We start from the raw sequence: 18,600 nt of genomic DNA, 5'->3' as shown, positions 1-18,600 counted from the left end.
AGAATCACTCTGTGGGCCCCTCTGTATATGCTATAGTATAGCATAGTGCATGGATTTACTTGGGTTTAGTCTATGACCCACCATGGCTTATTATAGTATTGAGCGAAAGGAATGAATGAATGGATGACATGGTGCAGTGACATCACTGTGCACAGTTTAGGGGACATGAGCCAAGTAGATTTGGTGCCTATACCAGTGAGGGGGCATTCAGAGAACTATATCCAGGGTTCCTTTGAAAATTATGGAGATACGAAGCTTCATTTCATTATTACTGTGGTTGGATATTTTTCTGGTTTCTGGGCTACTTAGGTTTGCTTTTGTGAACTATTTATTCAGACACTGTCCAATTAATAGAAATAGTACTTTCCTCCCTAATATTAGAAATAGTTCTTTCTATAATATACATAAATATATGTATTTTAAGGTAAGCACAATTCATAATAGCCAAGTCACGGAAGAAGCCCAAGTGTTCATTGACCCATGAATGGATTAATAAATTGTGGTACATGTATACCATGGAATATTATGCAGCCTTAAAAAAGGTGGAGACTTTACCTCTATTACGTTTGCATGGATGGAGCTGGAACATATCCTACTTAGTAAAGTATCTCAAGAATGGAAGAAAAAATATCCAATGTACTCAGTACTATTATGAAACTAATTTACAATCACTCACACTTTCATATGAAGAATAGATCACAACTATGGCCCAAGATGAAGGAGGGAGGAGGGGGGATTTGAAAGGAGGGAGGAGGTCAGATTGAGGGAGGGTTAATGGTAGGATCACACCTATGGTGCATAATGCAAGGGTACGTGTCAGAGCTATTAAGTATAGAGGATAAATGTCTTAACACAATAACTTAGTAAATGAGATGAGGTATACATTAACCAGTGTGATGTAAGCATTCCTAATTCTATATGAAATCAGCACATTGTACCCCATAAATGCATTAATGTACGCATGATCTATGTGTTTATGATTTAATAAAAAATAAAAGAAATAGAGAAAGAGAAAGATAGGTTTACACTGTAAGAGCAAGATAAAGGTATACAGAGCAAGATAAGTTCACCATGGACAGTGACTTGGCCCCCATTGTCGCAACAAGGAAAAGGCAGAAAGACAAGGAGATGGTTCTTTATATAATAATTGAAGTTTATTACTTTTCTACCTATCACTTTTGTATACCTTATGATTTTATTTTGACATAACGTATACTTTTTATATAAAACTATCCATCTTACAGTATCTTCCACAACAACTAGAAATTCAGAAAGTCACAGTCAGATAATTTATTTATATTTCCTTCTAATTATTTCATGACTTGATGGTTTTTAACATTCAATGCTTTGCTCCATCTGGACTTTATTTCGGTATATGGTGTGAGTAGAAGCGATAACGTCATTCTTTTCCCAAACTGTTAATTAGTTGACCCTGCAAAAATCGTTTTCTTTCCTCATTGATTTTTTTTTTAACATTGGCCACATGTCAGTTTTTCTACGCATCATATGTATTGATCTTCTCTTCTTGAAATATCATTTCATGTCCTACCTGTCCCCTCTTGGCCTGCTCCCATCCTGTTTTCATGTGTGTTAATTTGTGATCCTGTTTGTTACCTTGTAGGGTGAGATTATTCAATTTATCACCTTTTTAAAAAAGTGCATCATCTGTGATAATCTAGTTTTGCAGTTAAACTTAGGTATCATTTTGCCAAATTTAAAACAGGTCATTGCGCTTTTGATCAGAATTGCATTACGCTTATAAATTAACTTTTCTATAACTTTTCGTGAGGTTAATATTATAAATTAACCTTTCAGTGGTTAGTCTTTCCACTCAAGATTGCACTCTGTCTCTCCAATTATTCAAAAAATTTTTATCCCTCTGTAGAAGTTATTTTTGTATACTGCCCGCATAGTTCTCATTAATTTTATTTCTATGGATTATATGCATTTTGTAGTCACCATAAACAGGATCTCTTTTCTTTGTATTTTTATCTATCGCCGGCATATAGCAATGTTACAGACTTTTTGTTACAATATTTTGGCTACTTTAATGAAGTTTTTTTTATTAGCTCTAATAGCTTTATAATTAATTCTCCTGGGTTTTACAGATATCTGCATATATCATCTGCAAACCATAATTTTGCTCTCTCTTTTCTCATTTCCTTTTCTTGTGTCACATGGGTTAGCTCTTCCAGTAAGGCGTGAAATCCCTGAGGTGACGGTGCCATCTCTGTCTTGCTCCCGGTCTTAATCAGGTGTTTCTAAAATGCGATCTTTATCATGGGAAGGAAATACTCTTTTGCTTCATTCGGAATGCTTATTTGAATCAGGGTTACAGTACTAATTGTATTAAATGCTTGTTTAGCATTTATTTGGAAGACCTTAACTTTTTTTTCTTTTTTAATGGCATACTTTGTGTTAAGAGATTTCTTAATATTAAAAGTCATTTTGGAGATTAACTGTCCTTTGTCAGCTAATCCCTAAAGTGGGCTTTTAAAAAATTAGTGTTGAGTCAATTGATGAGCATTGTGCTGAAGAAAGTGAATTCAGAGAGGACTACTTATGTTTGAATCCCTCTGCATAACAATCACTTGAGTTCCCATTCCTTAATTTCTCTTTGCCTTGTTCTTCTGTAAAATAGAGATGATATTAATAGCACCCACTGTATAGGTTTGTTGTAAAGATTACACAAGTCGATATAGGTAAGTTCTTAGCAGAGTATCTGATAAAACAGTAAATAAATACATACAATATACCAAATTATTGAGAACTTACTGTGTGTCTAGGCCTGAGCTTGAGATGTGGATTCCAGGATAGGCAAACTCACATATGGTCTCTGCTGTCATGGAGCTTACAGTCTGGTGAGAAGACAGGTACTTAACATATAGATATCCATGAAACAATCAGATGGAAACATGGAGATTTGCATCAATGATAAGTGCCACCAAGGAGAGGTTATGGTGTCATAACAACATGTAGTAGGGGCTTTCACCTAATCAGGGAGGATCATTAGGCTGAGACCTGAAAGATGATTATGCCAAGAACAGAGGGAAACATGTTCTAGGCAGAGAGAACAGCATATGCAAAGGTCCTGTGGCTGTGCAGTAAGAGATTTGACAGGTACTGAGGACTGAGAAGGGTGGGATTTGTCTGGAAAGCTGGTGGACATGAGGCTGAGAGGTCACCGAGGGCCTGATGGCATAGAGATCCTTATAGACCTCATTGAATAGCAGTGAGGAGTCACTGAATGTTTGGAGCAGAGGGAGATGAGAATGACCTGATTAGATTTCTGCTTTGAAAAGATGCCCCCAGCTGCAATATGAAGAACGGTGGGCAAGGACCAGAGTCAATGTGGTTGACCAGTTAGGAGTCCCTATGGGAGTCCAGGGAAGAGCTTGGTGTGGGGTGAGGGAACATAGAGATAAAGACTGCATGGTAGGGCGGTGCCTGTGGCTCAAAGGAGCAGGGCACTGGTCCCATATACCGGAGGAGATGGCAGGTTCAAACCTTGCCCTGGCCAAAAAACTGCAAAAAAAAAGAAGGCTGCATAGTAGACTGGCCATCCAGATATAAAGGGGAAGAAGGCATCAGCTTCTAGGTGGGCCTAATTATTTATTTTTGTCTTGATCCCAAACTCTTTATTTATTTATTTTTGTAGTTTTTGGCCAGGGCTGGGCTTGAACCTGCCACTCCCAGTATATGGGACCGGCGCCCTACTCCTGGAGCCACAGGTGCCGCCCCATCTCAAACTCTTTAAAGCAGGCTTTATGTTATATGATCTTGCCCATCTGTAGACTCATGTAAGGTTTCAGAGCATGTTTAAGGTAGGATAGACCAAGCTTTGATACTCAGTAGGTTGGGTGTGTTGAATACACTTTAGGCTTAAGATCTTTTCAACTTCATTGAGTTTATTGGGAAGGTAATCCCATCTGGACTGAAAAATACTGCAGATGTGTTCAATGAAATTCTAAAAAACTTGAAGTAACACACAGAAAGGCAAGTAAAAAACTGCAAAATAACAACAAAGACAAGAGAGGAACCATGCGAAGGGAACACAAAAATGAAATCACAAAGTGGCAGACTTAAGCTCTAACATAGCAACGAGTAGTTTACATTCCAATAGTCTAAATGTACCATCCAAAGAAATATGCAAAATGGATAAAATAGCATGACCTGAGATGATAAGAAATTTACCCCAAATGCAATGATATATGATAAAACAATATAAACCATGCCGGCATTCATCAAAAAATGCAAGAGCAACACTGGATTGATAACAGATTAAGTATTGACAAAAGTATCATTAACAACAGAAAAGAAAAAGCATTGCAAAACAATAAAAGAGTCGGTATGCCAAGAGTTGGCAAATTTACCTGTGTATGTATCAACCAGTATAGAGCTTTGAGTTACGTGAAACAAAAAGTGATGGAACTTAAAGGAGCGACGCATAATTCTACAGTTGTAATTCAAGACTTCAACAGCCATCTCTCAGCAATTGAGGGAAATACTAGACAGGAAAGCAGCAAGGTGGGTGGGCCTTATGGAGACAGAGGTGGAGGCCCCATTCTCCTCACTGAGGGAGGGAGCAGCAGAAGATGCCAGAGTGGGAGGGTGGATGCTGCAAGTCTGAGCATCCCAGAGGAAGGTGTCGGGCTGGTTGTGCAGAGGGGAGGTCTGGCCTGGACGGTGATTACACTATGAGTCATCTCAAGTGGGGAGCTCCTCTAGAGTACAGAGAGGGGGAGAGGCCCCATTCTGAGCCTGAAGCAGGCAGAAAAAGATCAGCGGCAAGAAAGGAGGGTGAGGGGATGGGAGGAAGTCCTGGGCGCTGCGGCTCAGAGTGTAGTCCTGTGCAGAGCAGAAGCGTCACCACATCACCAGGGAGCCAGGTGGACGTGCAGATGCTGCAGCCCCACCCAGGTGTCCATCTGTACCTCCATCTGAGCCACATCCCCAGGTGGCATGCCTGCAGAGTGAGATCTGAGACGCTCTGTCCGGGGAGGAGTATTTCTGGAAGGCGTGTGAGCAACGGTGTCAGAGGTGGCCAAATAGTCTGTTAATTAATGAAGATGGAAAAAATATCCAGTCGAGCCATCAATGACCTTAGGAGACCTGTTTGGGGTGGATCTATAGGACCAGAAGGCAGAACCGATGGGGATGGAGAGTGAGTGGGAAGTAAGGAAATGGAGACAGAAAGTATAGACAGATTGTGTTTTCTATAAATTTGGCTGTGAAGGGGAGGAGAGAGAGACAAGGCTGGGGAGAGATGAGGAGTGGAGTGGGGAATTGTTTTCTTCATGATCTTGAGCACATTTTAAAGGAGAAGCTTCCAGGAGAGAGGAAACAATTAAACATGCATATAAGAGAGATGATATAGCATTCTCAAAGAGTAGAGAAGAAAGGGATCCAAGGGGCCCATGGAAAGATTTAGGTGCAGAGGGATGCCAATTCTCTGTAGTAGGAAGAATGTGCCCTGGGGTCATGCTAGAAGACCAGGGACTCCTTATTGATGGCTTTGCTTTTCTTTCTCTCTCTCTCTCTCTTTTTTTTGAGATGGAGTCTCACTCTGTCACCCTTGGTAGAGTGCTGTAGTGTCATACTTCATGGCAACCTCAAACTCTGGGCTCAAGTGATCCTCTTGCCTCAGTTTTTTTCACTTTTTTAGTAGAGACAGGGTCTTGCTCTTGCTCAGGCCATCCACCTGCCTCGGCCTCCCAGAGTGCTAGAATGACAGGCGTGAGCCACCACACTGGCTGGTTTTTATTTTCTATGGGGTTGGAAGCAGAGGACATTAGCTGAAAGTTGGGAGACAATGGGGAAGGCTTGAAATTGTCATTCTGATAATTAATGTTGTAAAACAGAAATCTGGGTTTATCCTGGTATTGGTTGCTTTTTAGCCCAAACTCCCTGAGCTTTAGTTTTCCACTGCACAGAGTTGCTCTGAGGCTCGAATAAAATGATACTCAATTTATCACGGTGTCAGTGCACGGCCCATAGCAAGCTCGCAGTCAGCGTTAGCCGGCCATCTTAGCTCATAGGAAGTATATGGAAAAAAAGTAGATGAGTCCTTCTCTAACAAATAGCTCCTATCTCTCTGGAAGCCTGTAGATATTCTCCTGGCTGCACTGAACCGCTGCTCTCTTTCTCTCTCCCAGGCCAGAACTGCACGTTCCAACTGCACGGCCCGAATGGGACAGTTGAGAGCCCAGGGTTCCCGTATGGCTACCCCAACTATGCCAACTGCACGTGGACCATCACAGCGGAGGACCAGCACAGGATCCAGCTCGTGTTCCAGTCCTTTGCCCTGGAAGAAGACTTTGATGTCCTGTCAGTGTTTGATGGCCCACCCCAGCCAGAGAACCTACGAACAAGGTACCACCCTGCCCACCCTCCCTGTAGCAGACAGCTGGGCTCTGAGCCGAGCTTGCTGAGAACTCGCTTGGATGAAAGGTTTATGGCCATTGACAAAGACTGCTGTTTCTGTGAGGCCTTCCCTCAATTCCTCTGCTTTCTCAGAGTTTCCCAATTCCTTTCTCCTGCTTAGCGGTTACCAGTAGGCAGGATTGATGAGTAGGATATTTGGGAAGACTAGGTAGAAAACATCCAAGGGTTCTAGAGAAATCTTCCATGGAAACTGACTTGACGTTACATTTACATACACAAGTGTGTATGTGTGTCTACCTTTTGGTGTATATTCTTTGCACACACAGAAATATAAGCCAAACCCAGAAGATTCAGGGCTTGAAGGCTAACAGTGATGGGCGTTGATATCTTACATGATGCATTCAAAACCATCAGTACTTTGCTGGAACTTGCTCTGCGTTTGCAGAGCCCTGGTTGTGGGTGTATATATGGGTGAGATGGCTTCCTGTGTCCCTGAGATGCCCCCCTAGGGGGAAAGTTCACATGTGAGAAGGGAGGCAGGGATAGGAGAAAGCTCTGCAGGAAGGGCAGACTCTTCTGGGGCAAAAGTGGAGGCCTCAGTGTCACAGCTCTCCAGGTTCTGCCGACCCAGAGGCCATGCTCCATCACAAGCCTTGTCCCTGTCCTGTTGGTCAGCCTCCCCAGCTCCTCGGGGAGCCAAAGGGTTAATGGCCTACCAGCTAAGCCCCAGGGAGCCAGAGGTGCTAGTTGCTTCTAATGACTGGATACTCTAATGAGTGGTTCCCTGCCACCAAGTGCTGAACCTCCAAGCTTTGTTTGCGTCTGAGCCTTTGTGTTCCCTGCTCCTGGAACAGGGTCACAGGCACATTTACAGGGACAGCTCCTAGCCCTCTTCTTTTCTCCTCCCTTTCCTCTGGGGCAGTGCAGAGGTGAGTCTAGGAAGTCTTGGTCAGGGGTGGGGAGAGCCTCTGGGGACCTGCTGACTAGTAGCTTCTCCCATTGGAGCCTGGGCTAATCCATTTTCCCTTGATGTTCAGCGGGGCTGGCACACTATGTGTTCTGAGAACCTTTGTGAAAAGGGATCAAAGTCTTCTTCACTCATTCCTTCCATACATACCTCATGAGCACCTGTGTCCTGATGCTGGCCTGGGTGCTGGGGATACGGCAGTGAGCAAAACAAAGGCACTGCCTTCATGGAGGTACGTGCTAAAGGGGGACAGCATGGCAATATCTAACATGATTATGTTCTAGAATACGCTATGGAGACAACGCATGCAGGCAAGAGGGTGATAGTTTTAGAGCATGGCTGAGGAAGGCCTTTCTAAGGGGGAGACGGTTGAGCAGAGAGCTGGATCAGTGAGCATCATGTCTGTCGTCCTATGCAGGGGAAAGTGTCTAGGCTAAGGGCATGGGGAATGTCAAGGCCTTTGGAGGGCAGTCCTGCCATGTACAGCCAGCCCTGTAGATGAGGGGTACCTGCAGTGTTGGAGGTTTCATTCTCAGCCATTTCAGGTGTCACCTCTGTGATCTACAAGGGTGAATCTGTCTCACAAGTAGACAAGTGGATGCATGAGGCAAGGGCTATAGGTCCCAGCAGAGCCCGTGGACAGGAATCCTGAAAGGGGAAGGTGAGGCTGGGAGGTAGCAGGAGGTAGTAGATTCTGCAGGGCCTCATAGCCAAGTAACGACTTTGGCCTTGGCCCAGAGGTAAACAGGAAACTCTTAGACAGTTCTGAGCAGAAGAAAAATCTGCTTTGGGGGATCTTGGGCTGCTGTGGGGAGGCTGAAGGGAAAGGGGTAAGGCTGGAGACTAGCAGGGCGGAGGCTGTTGTAATTGCCCAGGGCAGAGAAGGGGGAGGTTTGTATTCTAAACACAAAGTGGGCAGGATTTGCTGTTGTATTGGGTAAGGAGTCAGCAGTATGAGAGACAAGGGGACCAGGATGATCCCAGTCTCTTTGGCTTTAATGACTAGTAGAAAAAAAAAGTAGCTCTTGAGCTAGGCACAGTGGCTCACACCTATAATCCTTGCACTTTGGGAGGCTGAGGTGGGAGTCTAGGTATTTGAGATCAGCCTGGGCAACAAAGCAAGATCCCATTGCTATAAAATATTTTTTTTAAATTAGCCAAATTAGCTAATTTTTTAAAAATTAGCTTGGCATGGGAGTGCCTGCTTGTAGTTGCAACTACTTAGGAGGCTGAGGCAGAAGGATTGCCTGAGCCCAAGAGGTCAAGATTGCAATGAGTTGTGATTGAGCACTGCACTCCAGCCTGGATGGTAGGGCAAGACTCTGTTTCTTAACAATAACAAAAGCTGTTTCCTGATATGGGGACAGCCACAGGAGAAGCATATTGGCAAAAGGTGGGGTAGGGACTGGAGGTTAAGACTTTTGTTTGGTCATGTGAAATTTAAGGTGCTTATAAGATATCCAGATGGGTCCATTGAATGTCCACTTAAATCTGTGAATTTAGAGTTCAAGGGCATTGAGGCTAGAGGTAATAAATTGGCAGACTGGGACAGAATGGTGCTTAAAACCGTGAGACTGAATGGAGTAACAAGGGAGTGAGTCCTCTCTGTCAGATTTTTGAGCTCAGAGGACACTATCTATGGGTCAGCAGCATAAACCTTTGATGAAATGAAATGAACGTTTGAAAGACAGAAAGTCCAAGCAAGTCTCCTGAGCACTTGGTTAAGGTGGGACAACTGGAAACAGAGCCTCTAATTCCTTTCCTTACTTTTCAGGCGGGGTCCCCACAGATGCAATCTATCTTCTGTTTTCTGACACTTGGTTTTCTGACTCTGAGGGGGACATATAACAGAGTGGGGACTGACTGGCCTGTGTTTGGAGGCATTGATGGATGTTGGTTGCCCTGACCTGGGGAAGTAGTTGTGGCAGGGGAGGCTTCCTCTGGTCGTGAGGACGCAGAAGGACCTGGACACTTTTCCAGCCATGGCACGGGCCACTCCAGCCAACCAGACACGTTTGAACAGGTTGTCCCTTTTGGGGCTCCTAATCTCTGTCATCTTTTGTGACTGGCTCATTCCAATTCATTGCACAGGTAACCAAGGACATGTGAACTAGGCTGAGGGGAAGGAGCTTGATGACTTTTAGCAGCCCTGGAACTGGGGGCTCTCACACATTGAGTGGCATTAAGAAGTGGAAGAGACCCTAGCACTGGTTCTCAACCCTCCTAATGCCAGGACGCTTTAATACAGTTCCTCATGTTGTGGTGACCCCCAACCATAAAATTGTCTTTGTTGCTACTTCATAACTAGAATTTTGCTACTGTTATGAATTGTAATGTAAATATCTGATACACAGGATGGTCTTAGACAACCCTTGTAAAAGGGTCGTTTGACCCCCCAAAGGGTCGCGACCCACAGGTTGAGAACCTCTGCCCTAGAGGATGGTCTGAGTAACCTTGAAATGTGCTGTCCTTGAAGGTATTAGAACAGTTCTCCTTTAGGGGTGTGGAGGGGAGACAGCAAGCATGTGTTTGGTGGGGACCCTTAGGTCTTTGGGATGATTTTTTAAATATAGTCATCTACTTGGGTATTTTTTTAATTCGTGAGTCAGTTTTTGTCTACAGTGAACCCAGAGAGTTACCCATTTTATTGAGATTATCAAGTGTATTAGCCTAGGACTGTGCACAGCTTTCCCCCACCCCCACCATTTCCAGCTCCGCAGTGTCTGGGTTACATCCCTCTCTCACATCTGTTCCTGTGGTTTGTGTTTTCTTTCTTCTTACTCAATTAGTTCCTGCCGGAAGTTTGCATGTTTGATTGCTCTTTTTAAAGTTCCCATGCCAGGGCTATCAATTTTATGCTTTCTCTATTATCTAACTTATTGATTTCTGCTTTTATCTTTATCCATTCTTTTCTTCCTCTTACCTTAGGCTGATGTTACTCTTTTGCTGATTTCGTGAATTGAATTAGTTTTATGATTTCTTCTTTGATAATAAAAATATTAGGAGGCATTTTCCCCTAAGTACAACTCTGACCATATCCCATAAATTTTGATGGCTAGTTGTTATTTTAGAAAGAGTGTCTAATTGCAGTTTTGTTCTTTTCTTTTACTCTAGGGTTTTTCCCTCAAAATTTCAAGCAATATTTGTTTATACTTAAAAAATTATTAGCTAGTTTTATTGCATTATGATCAGATTATGATTTCTACTTTGGAGAATTTGTTGACTTTTTTCCCTCTAAGATCATTTTTTGAAACAGTTCCAGTGAGTATTTGAAATAGATATTCTGTGGTTGAAGGGCCAAAAAAAAATTATGTTATTAATATCATTCCATCTTTCTGATTTCTTATTTACTACCTAATTGATATTTGTCAAGGTAAACAGTGTATTGGCCTTATGTTTCACTGGAGATTTTATGGAGTTCTTTTTTTATTTCTACATTTTTATTTTATATATTTTGATGCCATACTCTTTGGTACATAGATATATTTTAACTATTAGAGCTTCAGAATAAATTGCACATGTTTTTCCAATATAAGTTGGAAATTTATCCCCCAAAGTCTCTTGCCTTAATTAAATTCCATTTTGATACTAACATTGCCACCTTTTTTCTTTTAGGTTTGCTTTTATTGAGTCTATCTTTGCCAATTTATGTACTTTTAATATGACCATGTCATTGTTTTAAGGGTAGCTCTTAGTACAACATGCATAGTGGTTGAATGTTTTAGAATCCTAACTGGGAGTCTTTATTCTTTAACAGGAAAGTTTAGTCCACTCACATTTTTTGGTGATAACTGATACATTTGCTCTTCTATGGCACTTAATGCTTGCTATTTTTAAGCTTGCTTACTTACTTTACTCTGTCTTCAAGGTTTTTTTCACCTTATCTCTGTGCATTTTATCTTGCTAGTAGTTAATTACTTCTGTGGAGCACATTTTAAGCTGTATTTCTCTGACAACATCCTGCCTGTCTGGACTTTTTCTTAATTGGGTCTTATGGGCTCTGTATCTTGTATAAATTCCTTAGCGTTTGTAGCACATAGGTAAGTCCTTTTCTTTGTTTTCAAAGTTGACATAGATATTCCATCTCTTTATATACCTTAGACCATTTCCATGAGAATTTAGGGCATCAGGCAGAGGCGGGTTTAACAGGTTATCTTGTTGGCTGTCCATCTCAAACTGGAACTGTCTCTTATAATGGTTTTTATATTTTTGATTCCATTGCGAATGGAAATTTTTTAAATTTAATTTTTGGACTAGTCATTGCTAATATAATTATATATAGAAATACAATTGATTTTTGTATGTTGATCTCCTATCCTATGATCTTGCTGAATTCATTGCTCCTTCAAGTTGTTGTATTTGTGAATAAAACAATTTTAGTTCTTCTTTTCCAATCTGGATGCGTTTCTCTCCTCCCTGTCTCCCTCCCGTCTTCCCTTCCTTCCTTCTTCCTCTCCTCTCTTCTCTTTCCTTCCCCTCCACTCTTTCTTTTTTTTGCCAGATTGCACTAGCTAGAACCTCATTAGAATTAATATGATACTGAATGGAAGTGGTGAGAGGGGATGTCTCTGTTCTGTTCCTGATCTTGGGGGAACAACCTTCAATCTTTCTCCATTAAATACGATGTTTGCTGCAGGTGTTTTGTAGATACCCTTCTAATGAAGGGTTTTAAGCAGATGATTTTGGCCCGGCCTGGCTGTAGTATGGAAAATGCACTGAAGTTGGGGCCTGACTGGCAACCCTGGGGCCAGGGAGAGGCTGCAGCAGCCCAGACTACACGTAGTACCAATAAGGGCAAAGACGATGTGGATTTGTGTGCTCTCAGAAAGTGTTGTCCCCAGAGTTAAGAGTGGATTTATAGAGACTGTGGAGTGGGAATAAGAAAAAGAGAGGAGTGGAGGAGAGCTCTGCAGTATCTGGCTTGGAAACCACAAACAAACTGCAGTGAATTCCAGTGTTCAGTAAAATGTGTTCTCAGGGCTTACCAGGGTATTTGCTGCACTGATGTTTTTCTCCCCTTGTCTGGGAAAACAGGTAGGTCACCTCCTCTCTCAGTGTTTTCCTGTGAGACAGAAGGGTACAGTGGAGACAGTCCTAGATTTATGCCTATCTGGGATCTACATTTATTAATGCTATGACCTCATGTGGGGTTGGGCTTCTCCAAGCCTCAGCTATAAAATGGAGATGACACTGCTCTGCCTTATGGGGTCATTGTGTGTGAGTCCCTGGCTGCAGATCCTGAAGTGGTCCATAATGTTGTTTGCCTCCTTCCCTGCCCTTCTGTCCTTAAGACCTAGTAACCTGGAGCTTTCTCAGGGCCTTTGGTGCCTGTCCTGACACTTCATCAGTGGCCCACTCATCAAATGTTTTAGACTGGGGTGTTGTGGGGGGTGGGGAGGCACTGAGGCAGGCCCTGGGCCTGGGCTTGGGCATCATTCGTTGTGTGTACATCATGTGCATGTGTGTAGTGTGAGTGTGTGATGGCATTGCTGATCCCCTGCAGCCCTTCCTCCTCTCCCTCCCACACTGACATTGGGGCAGGACCACCAAGATGCCCTTGGCAGGTTTCTCTGCTGGCATCACTTGGGGGTTTTCTGTGTTGATTGTATTAGTGGATTGAAGTAACTGCAAAATTGTGTTTTTAGGTTGGACACGGTGGCTCACCCCTGTAATTGTAACACTCTGGGAGGTGGAGGTGGGTGGATTGTTTGAGCTCAGGAGTTTGAGATCAGCCTGAGCAGGAGCAAGATCCCGTCTCTACTAAAAATAGAAAAAGGAGCTTGGCTTGGTGGCGGGTACCTGTAGTCCCAGCTACTCTTGAGGCTGAGTCAGGAGGATTGCTTGAGCCTGAGAGTTTGAGGTTGCTTGTGAGCTAGGATGCCAGGGCACTCTACCCACAGGACAGAGTGAGACTGTCTCCAAAAAAAAAAACAAAAACCCTGCATTTTTAATGTATCTCTCTTTTCCCACTTTCCCCCTAACACTTTGATCTTCTTTATCTATGGATACATTCCAATGCAAGATGCAGAGTTTCCTCCCTACCCCAGTCTCAGCCTTTCTTTGAACTTGCCCTTCTCCAGATGCTTGCTCCTGGGCTGTGTTGTAAGCAACAAGCTTCCTCCTATTTGAGCCTGAGCTCCCTGAGGCTGAGAGCCAAGCCTTCTGCTCTGTTTTTGCCGTTGCAGAGTCATGCAGCAAATGATACACTGGTTTTGCTTGTGGATGACGTGAGTGTGAATTTTCTCCCTAGCCACATGGCATTGGCAGGTAACTTTGACTCTTATCCCCAGCATCCTCATCTATAAAGCAAGGATATCAGGATTTTGGCTGATGCAGATTAAACTAAATCAAGTATATAAACCTCTTTAATTATGAGATAGAAACTAAGGCAATACTTGTATATTTGTAGAAAGTTTTAGCAAAATTAAGCAAAAAGACAAAAAACTCTGATAAATTTATAAGTCATCAAGTAGAGTGGTGGTTCTCACCCGAAGGCAATTTTGCAGGCCACCTCATCCCTACTCCCAAGAGACATTTGATCATGTTTGGAGACATTTTGGTCGTCACAAGTTCAGGGGTGCTCATGATCTACTAGAACAGTCAATTTTCAACCGGCGCACCGTGGCACACTGGCGTGCCGTGAAAGGGTCTTAGCTGTGCCTTGAAAATTTTTAAAGATCATTAATTAAATTATTTTCAAAAGATTTTCAAATCACTGTAAGTATATTCTTTTTTTTTTTCACTCTTGTTTTTAAGTGTGCCATGGAAGTTTAACTATAGGCTCACGTATGTCCTAGGATTAAAAAAAGGTTGAAAAATACCACGCTAGGCTGAGGCCAGGGATGTTAGGAAACACTCTACAGCGCACAGTACATCTGCCCACAACGAAGGCTTATCTGGCCCCCAAATGCAGTAGTAGGTAGATTGATTTGAGGAGTTAATGCCTTTGGCATTGGTGCTTTGTGACCCACCTAGGTTTTAAAACTTTTCCTGTATCAGTGACCTTGGGTGAGTGAGCCAAGCCATCTGAGCCTCAGTTTCCTCCTCTGCAAAGTGGGGACTTCTGAGTGTTGCTGTGTGCTGACGGCTGCACCTGGCATGGTTGACGGAGAGGTGCCCATATACACGTGGTGCACAGCCTGGTCTCTATGCAGATGCCGTTCATCTCCCAGCGATGCCTTTCTTCCACCAGGAGTTCATAGCCATCTTCTTGAAAGCATCTCACATTTCATCTAGAGCTATTCACAAGCAGCGACATCCCAGGGTGCCAGGAGGCAGTGTCTGGCTGCTTCAAATTAAATTTACAATAGAAGCTGATCAGATTCTTCTCATAATGGATCAGGGTGGGAAACGGGAGTTGGAGGCGGCCTTAAGGCTGGGAGCCTGTAGGAGTTGGGAAAATTAGCAGGAAAAGAACAAAGAGCTTTCCAGATAATGCAGTGTCAGCCCTGCCTGGATGAATTACCGAAACGATCACTACGTCTCTGCTTTTGCACAATTAGATGGCCTTTCCTTGCTGGCAGACATCCTATTGCATTGCGATTTAATGTGAAATGAAGTTTTCTAATGGGGCACAAGCAAGCATAATGTATAGAGACACTGCTAATAAACTGCACACCCTGTGTACTGGAGGCTTTCTAGGGTGCTGGTGATGACTGTACCAGTTAAGCACAGCTAAGCATCCCTTAATTTGGACATTTGGGCTCAAGTTATGGGAAACACTACCACTCGTTCCCACAATTACTGGCAATACACATTCTGTCATCAGCCTAAGGTGGAATGTAGTTTAAGTCATTTGGAGCTGGTTGCAGATTTCAGTCAACTGGCATTAGACACCTGTTTGGTAGTTGTAAACATCCACAAATTTGCCAGATTTACTGTCTTCTTATGAATATGTATTACAGCAGAGCCCCACCCTCCCCACCAAGAACCTGTCTGTTGATTCCTTAAAAAGTGTGCCTTGCATGTCAATAGGGTTGTCCTTGAAGGGTCCTCTCCCCAGAGTCCCTGTGGAATGTGCTCTTGTGGGCAGGAGGAGGCTGGGAGGACCCATGGGGATGAGGGAAGAGTCTTTGTTAAGTACTGAAGCAGAGTGAGGATGCTGGAACAAAGACACGAGGACGCCGAACCCCTATTACGTGCCGGCCACCATGCTAGATGCACTGGTTCATTCATTCACTGTCATTTATTGAATTCCTACCCGGAATGCCAGGTGTTGGAGAGACAGCACCTAACAAGATTGCTTCTGCCTTCAAGGAACTTAACCATATCTTTAGGGAGACAGGTTAAAATTTAGGTAGACAGTCCAGGAGCCCAAGTGCTTACAACCAGGGCACCTGAGCTGCTCTTGGGGGAGATCTTTGTGGACGCCCATCTAGGAGGGGCCTGGGGTGCCCTTTGTTTGCCTGGCTCTTACTCAGTCTTCACATAACTCAATCATCACTTCCATCCTCTGGGACACTCCTTCATCCCAACTTGTGATACCAGCTCAGATTACCCTGGATCCAAACTTTTAGCTCTGTGTGTGTGTGTGTGTGTGTGTGTGTGTGTGTATTTAACTTATGCCCATCTCCTTCCCAAGTCTGTAATCTCCTGGCCTATAGGAACTCTTTCTCTTTTACTCTCCCTTGTAGCTCCAGGGCCTAACACAGTACCTGGCATACAGCAGGTGCTCGATATACACATATTTATGGAGTAAAGGAATGGATGCTTGCTAGGAGATGGGAACCTCACTAGGACATGGAGGGAGGGTTAGGGAGAGTGTTTCAAATGAAGAAAATACTGTGTGTGCATGTGTCTGGGCAACACAGAGGGAAACGTGAGCTGCAGAGTGACGTTGGGTTGGTTCCCTGTGACTGGGGTGTAGGGGTAAGGTGGGGAGTGGCTGGGCCCCAATCACACAGGACCCCAGATGCTTTGCTGGGGAGCTAGACATGTAACCTAAGCAATGTGGGGACACACGGAAAGGTTTTAAACAGTCATACAACTGTGGCAGGCCAAGGCGGGTGGATTGCTGAGCTTACAGATTTGAGACTGTCCTGAGCCAGAGAGAGACCTCATCTCTAAAAGTAGCCGGGCATTGTGGCAGGTGCCTGTAGTCCCAGCTACATGGGAGGCTGAAGCAAGAGAATCACTTGAGCCCAAGATTCTGAGGTTGCTGTGAGCTATGACATGACAGTACTATACCCAACATGACAAAGTGAGACTCTGTATCCCCCCCCCGCAAACAAAACTAAAAACAGTCATATACATGCTCCCTAACAAGGTGACACATCACCAGCAGGTAAGTGGTATTAATTCCCTTTGCAGAGGTTAAGTAGCATCTAAGGTCTCTAAGCTGCAAAGTGGCTAAAGGAGGGGGATCCTGGGGCCAGAAACCAGCCTCCCCCTGACTGCTATGGATTCATTTGTACTCAGTCCATTTCCTTTAAAAAATCCATCTCTTTTTCCTTGCTGAGCACTTTCTATAAAATAGTGAAAGTCATCAGTACTTACTGCTTTTATAAAACAACACAAGCAGAGTTGCAGCGTATACACTGTAAAAAGTGCAAGTTTCTCCTTCCCAGGCCCTTGCCTCAGACCTGCTCTCTGGAGCTACCCCTCTTAACTGTTAAGTGTGTGTCCAACTCCCTTCCTTCCCTCCTTCCTTCTTTCCTTCCTTCCTTCCTTCCGTCCGTCCCAGACAGGGTCTTGCTCTGTTGTCCCAGCTAGACTGCAACGGCTTCATCACAACTCACTGCAACTTCTAACTTTTCAGCTTAAGTAATCCTCCTACCTGAGCATACTAAGTAGTTGAGACTACAGGTGTGGTATCACCACGCCAGGTAATTTTTATTTTTTGTAGAAACATGGGGTCTTGCTATTGCCTAAGCTGATCTCAAACTCCTGGCCTCAGTGATCCTCCTACCTTGGCCTCCCAAAGTGTTAAGATGACAGGCATAGCCACCGTGCCTGGCCCGATTTCTTTTTCAATAAAGATTCATTAAACTGCCCATGAGGCTTATTGGGACATCCATCAGGCCTTTAAAAATTTGTTCTGATGAATTAAGTGTAAACTAATTAGAAACATGGATTCAATTACCCTTGAAACACCCAAGGGTTTAATAATTAATAGGCAGAGGGTTTGAGGCCAATGGCATTATGGATTTTATCAAACCTCTAACATCTGAAAAGTAAATGTGTGTGATTCACCCTAAATGCTGGCAAATTTGCCATCCAGAGGTAAATCTGTTAGTAGGTGCTGTGTAGTTAATTATGAAAGTTAGCTATGATTAATAAGGAGCCAGCTGAAGTCGGGTACAAGAGGCCAAAGCCTTCTTGATATTGCTGAACGGAGCCTCCTGGGGCTTTCGGTGGCCTGCCTTTTGGAGTTACTATAATCAGCTTTCTTTATGATCCTTCATTAGGCAAGGTTTGGGGAAAGGGGCTGGATGCCTGCTGAGGTCCCAGGTGAGATCACTGACGCCCAACTGTAGACCCAGAGCATCTGGGGAGCAATATTGGGCCAAGGAGACACTGCAGAACTTTGGGGGAAAAACGTTTAGTTTATGTCCTTGAACTGTGAACCACGATGACTTAGATGGGCTCAGAGGGCAATCACGGGTTGGTGTAAACATTTATTTACCTGTGTATGCTGGGTAAATGTGCGAATCTCATTTAATCTCCACAGTTGTCCTGCCAGTAAGTAAGCGTCATTACCTCCACTTTTATCGCTAAGGAAACTGAGGCTCAAAGAGGCTTCATGCCTCATGGAAGGCAAATTCAAACTCCCTGAACTGTTTGACACCCAGGTTCATACAGGTGGGCACAACCACCCCAGCGCGGAAGGGGGTTGTGGAAGGGGAGGAAGTGGGATCTGCCAGGGATAGGGCTCTGGAAACCAACTGCAATGGCCCTGTGGGGCAGCCATGTGCTCTAACCCCCAATGCCAAAGAGAGGGTTTGGGCAGACGTGGGATGGGGAAGGGTTGGCAGCAGGTGATACACAAAGCCAGGTGGGCAGCAGTGTCGGGGTCCTGAGCAATCTCTCCACTCACAGTAGGATCTTGTGGTTCAAGGTCAAAATCAAATTTTGTGCATAGTCTCACCTTGTTCATTCATCAAGTCTGCTGTTTAATAGCAGCCAAATTAAAGCCCCATAGAGCCCGTGGTTGAGGCCAAAAGGCCATGCTGCCTGCACCCTTCCTTATGGTCAGTCCTGCCCGCAGTGTCAAGTGTTGGCCAAGATCCAGCATTACCCCAGAATAGAGT

At 43.9% G+C, this 18,600-nt stretch overlaps 1 protein-coding gene across 1 annotated transcript in view; it reads left to right on the top strand.

Moving 5' to 3' along the window:
* CSMD2 (CUB and Sushi multiple domains 2) overlaps positions 1-18,600 on the top strand; it is a 575,968-nt gene that overhangs the window by 57,542 nt on the left and 499,826 nt on the right. The window contains exon 2 of the mRNA XM_012812368.1: positions 6,156-6,372. Within this exon, the coding sequence (XP_012667822.1) occupies positions 6,156-6,372 (217 nt within the window). The remainder of the gene's footprint in view (positions 1-6,155; positions 6,373-18,600) is intronic.

The sequence above is a fragment of the Otolemur garnettii genome, unplaced genomic scaffold (assembly GCF_000181295.1).
Source record: "Otolemur garnettii isolate 467f Iridium unplaced genomic scaffold, OtoGar3 scaffold00204, whole genome shotgun sequence".
Classification (NCBI taxonomy): Eukaryota; Metazoa; Chordata; class Mammalia; order Primates; family Galagidae; genus Otolemur; species Otolemur garnettii.
Note: the sequence above shows the minus strand (reverse complement) of the source record. Positions and strands in the feature narration are given on the sequence as shown.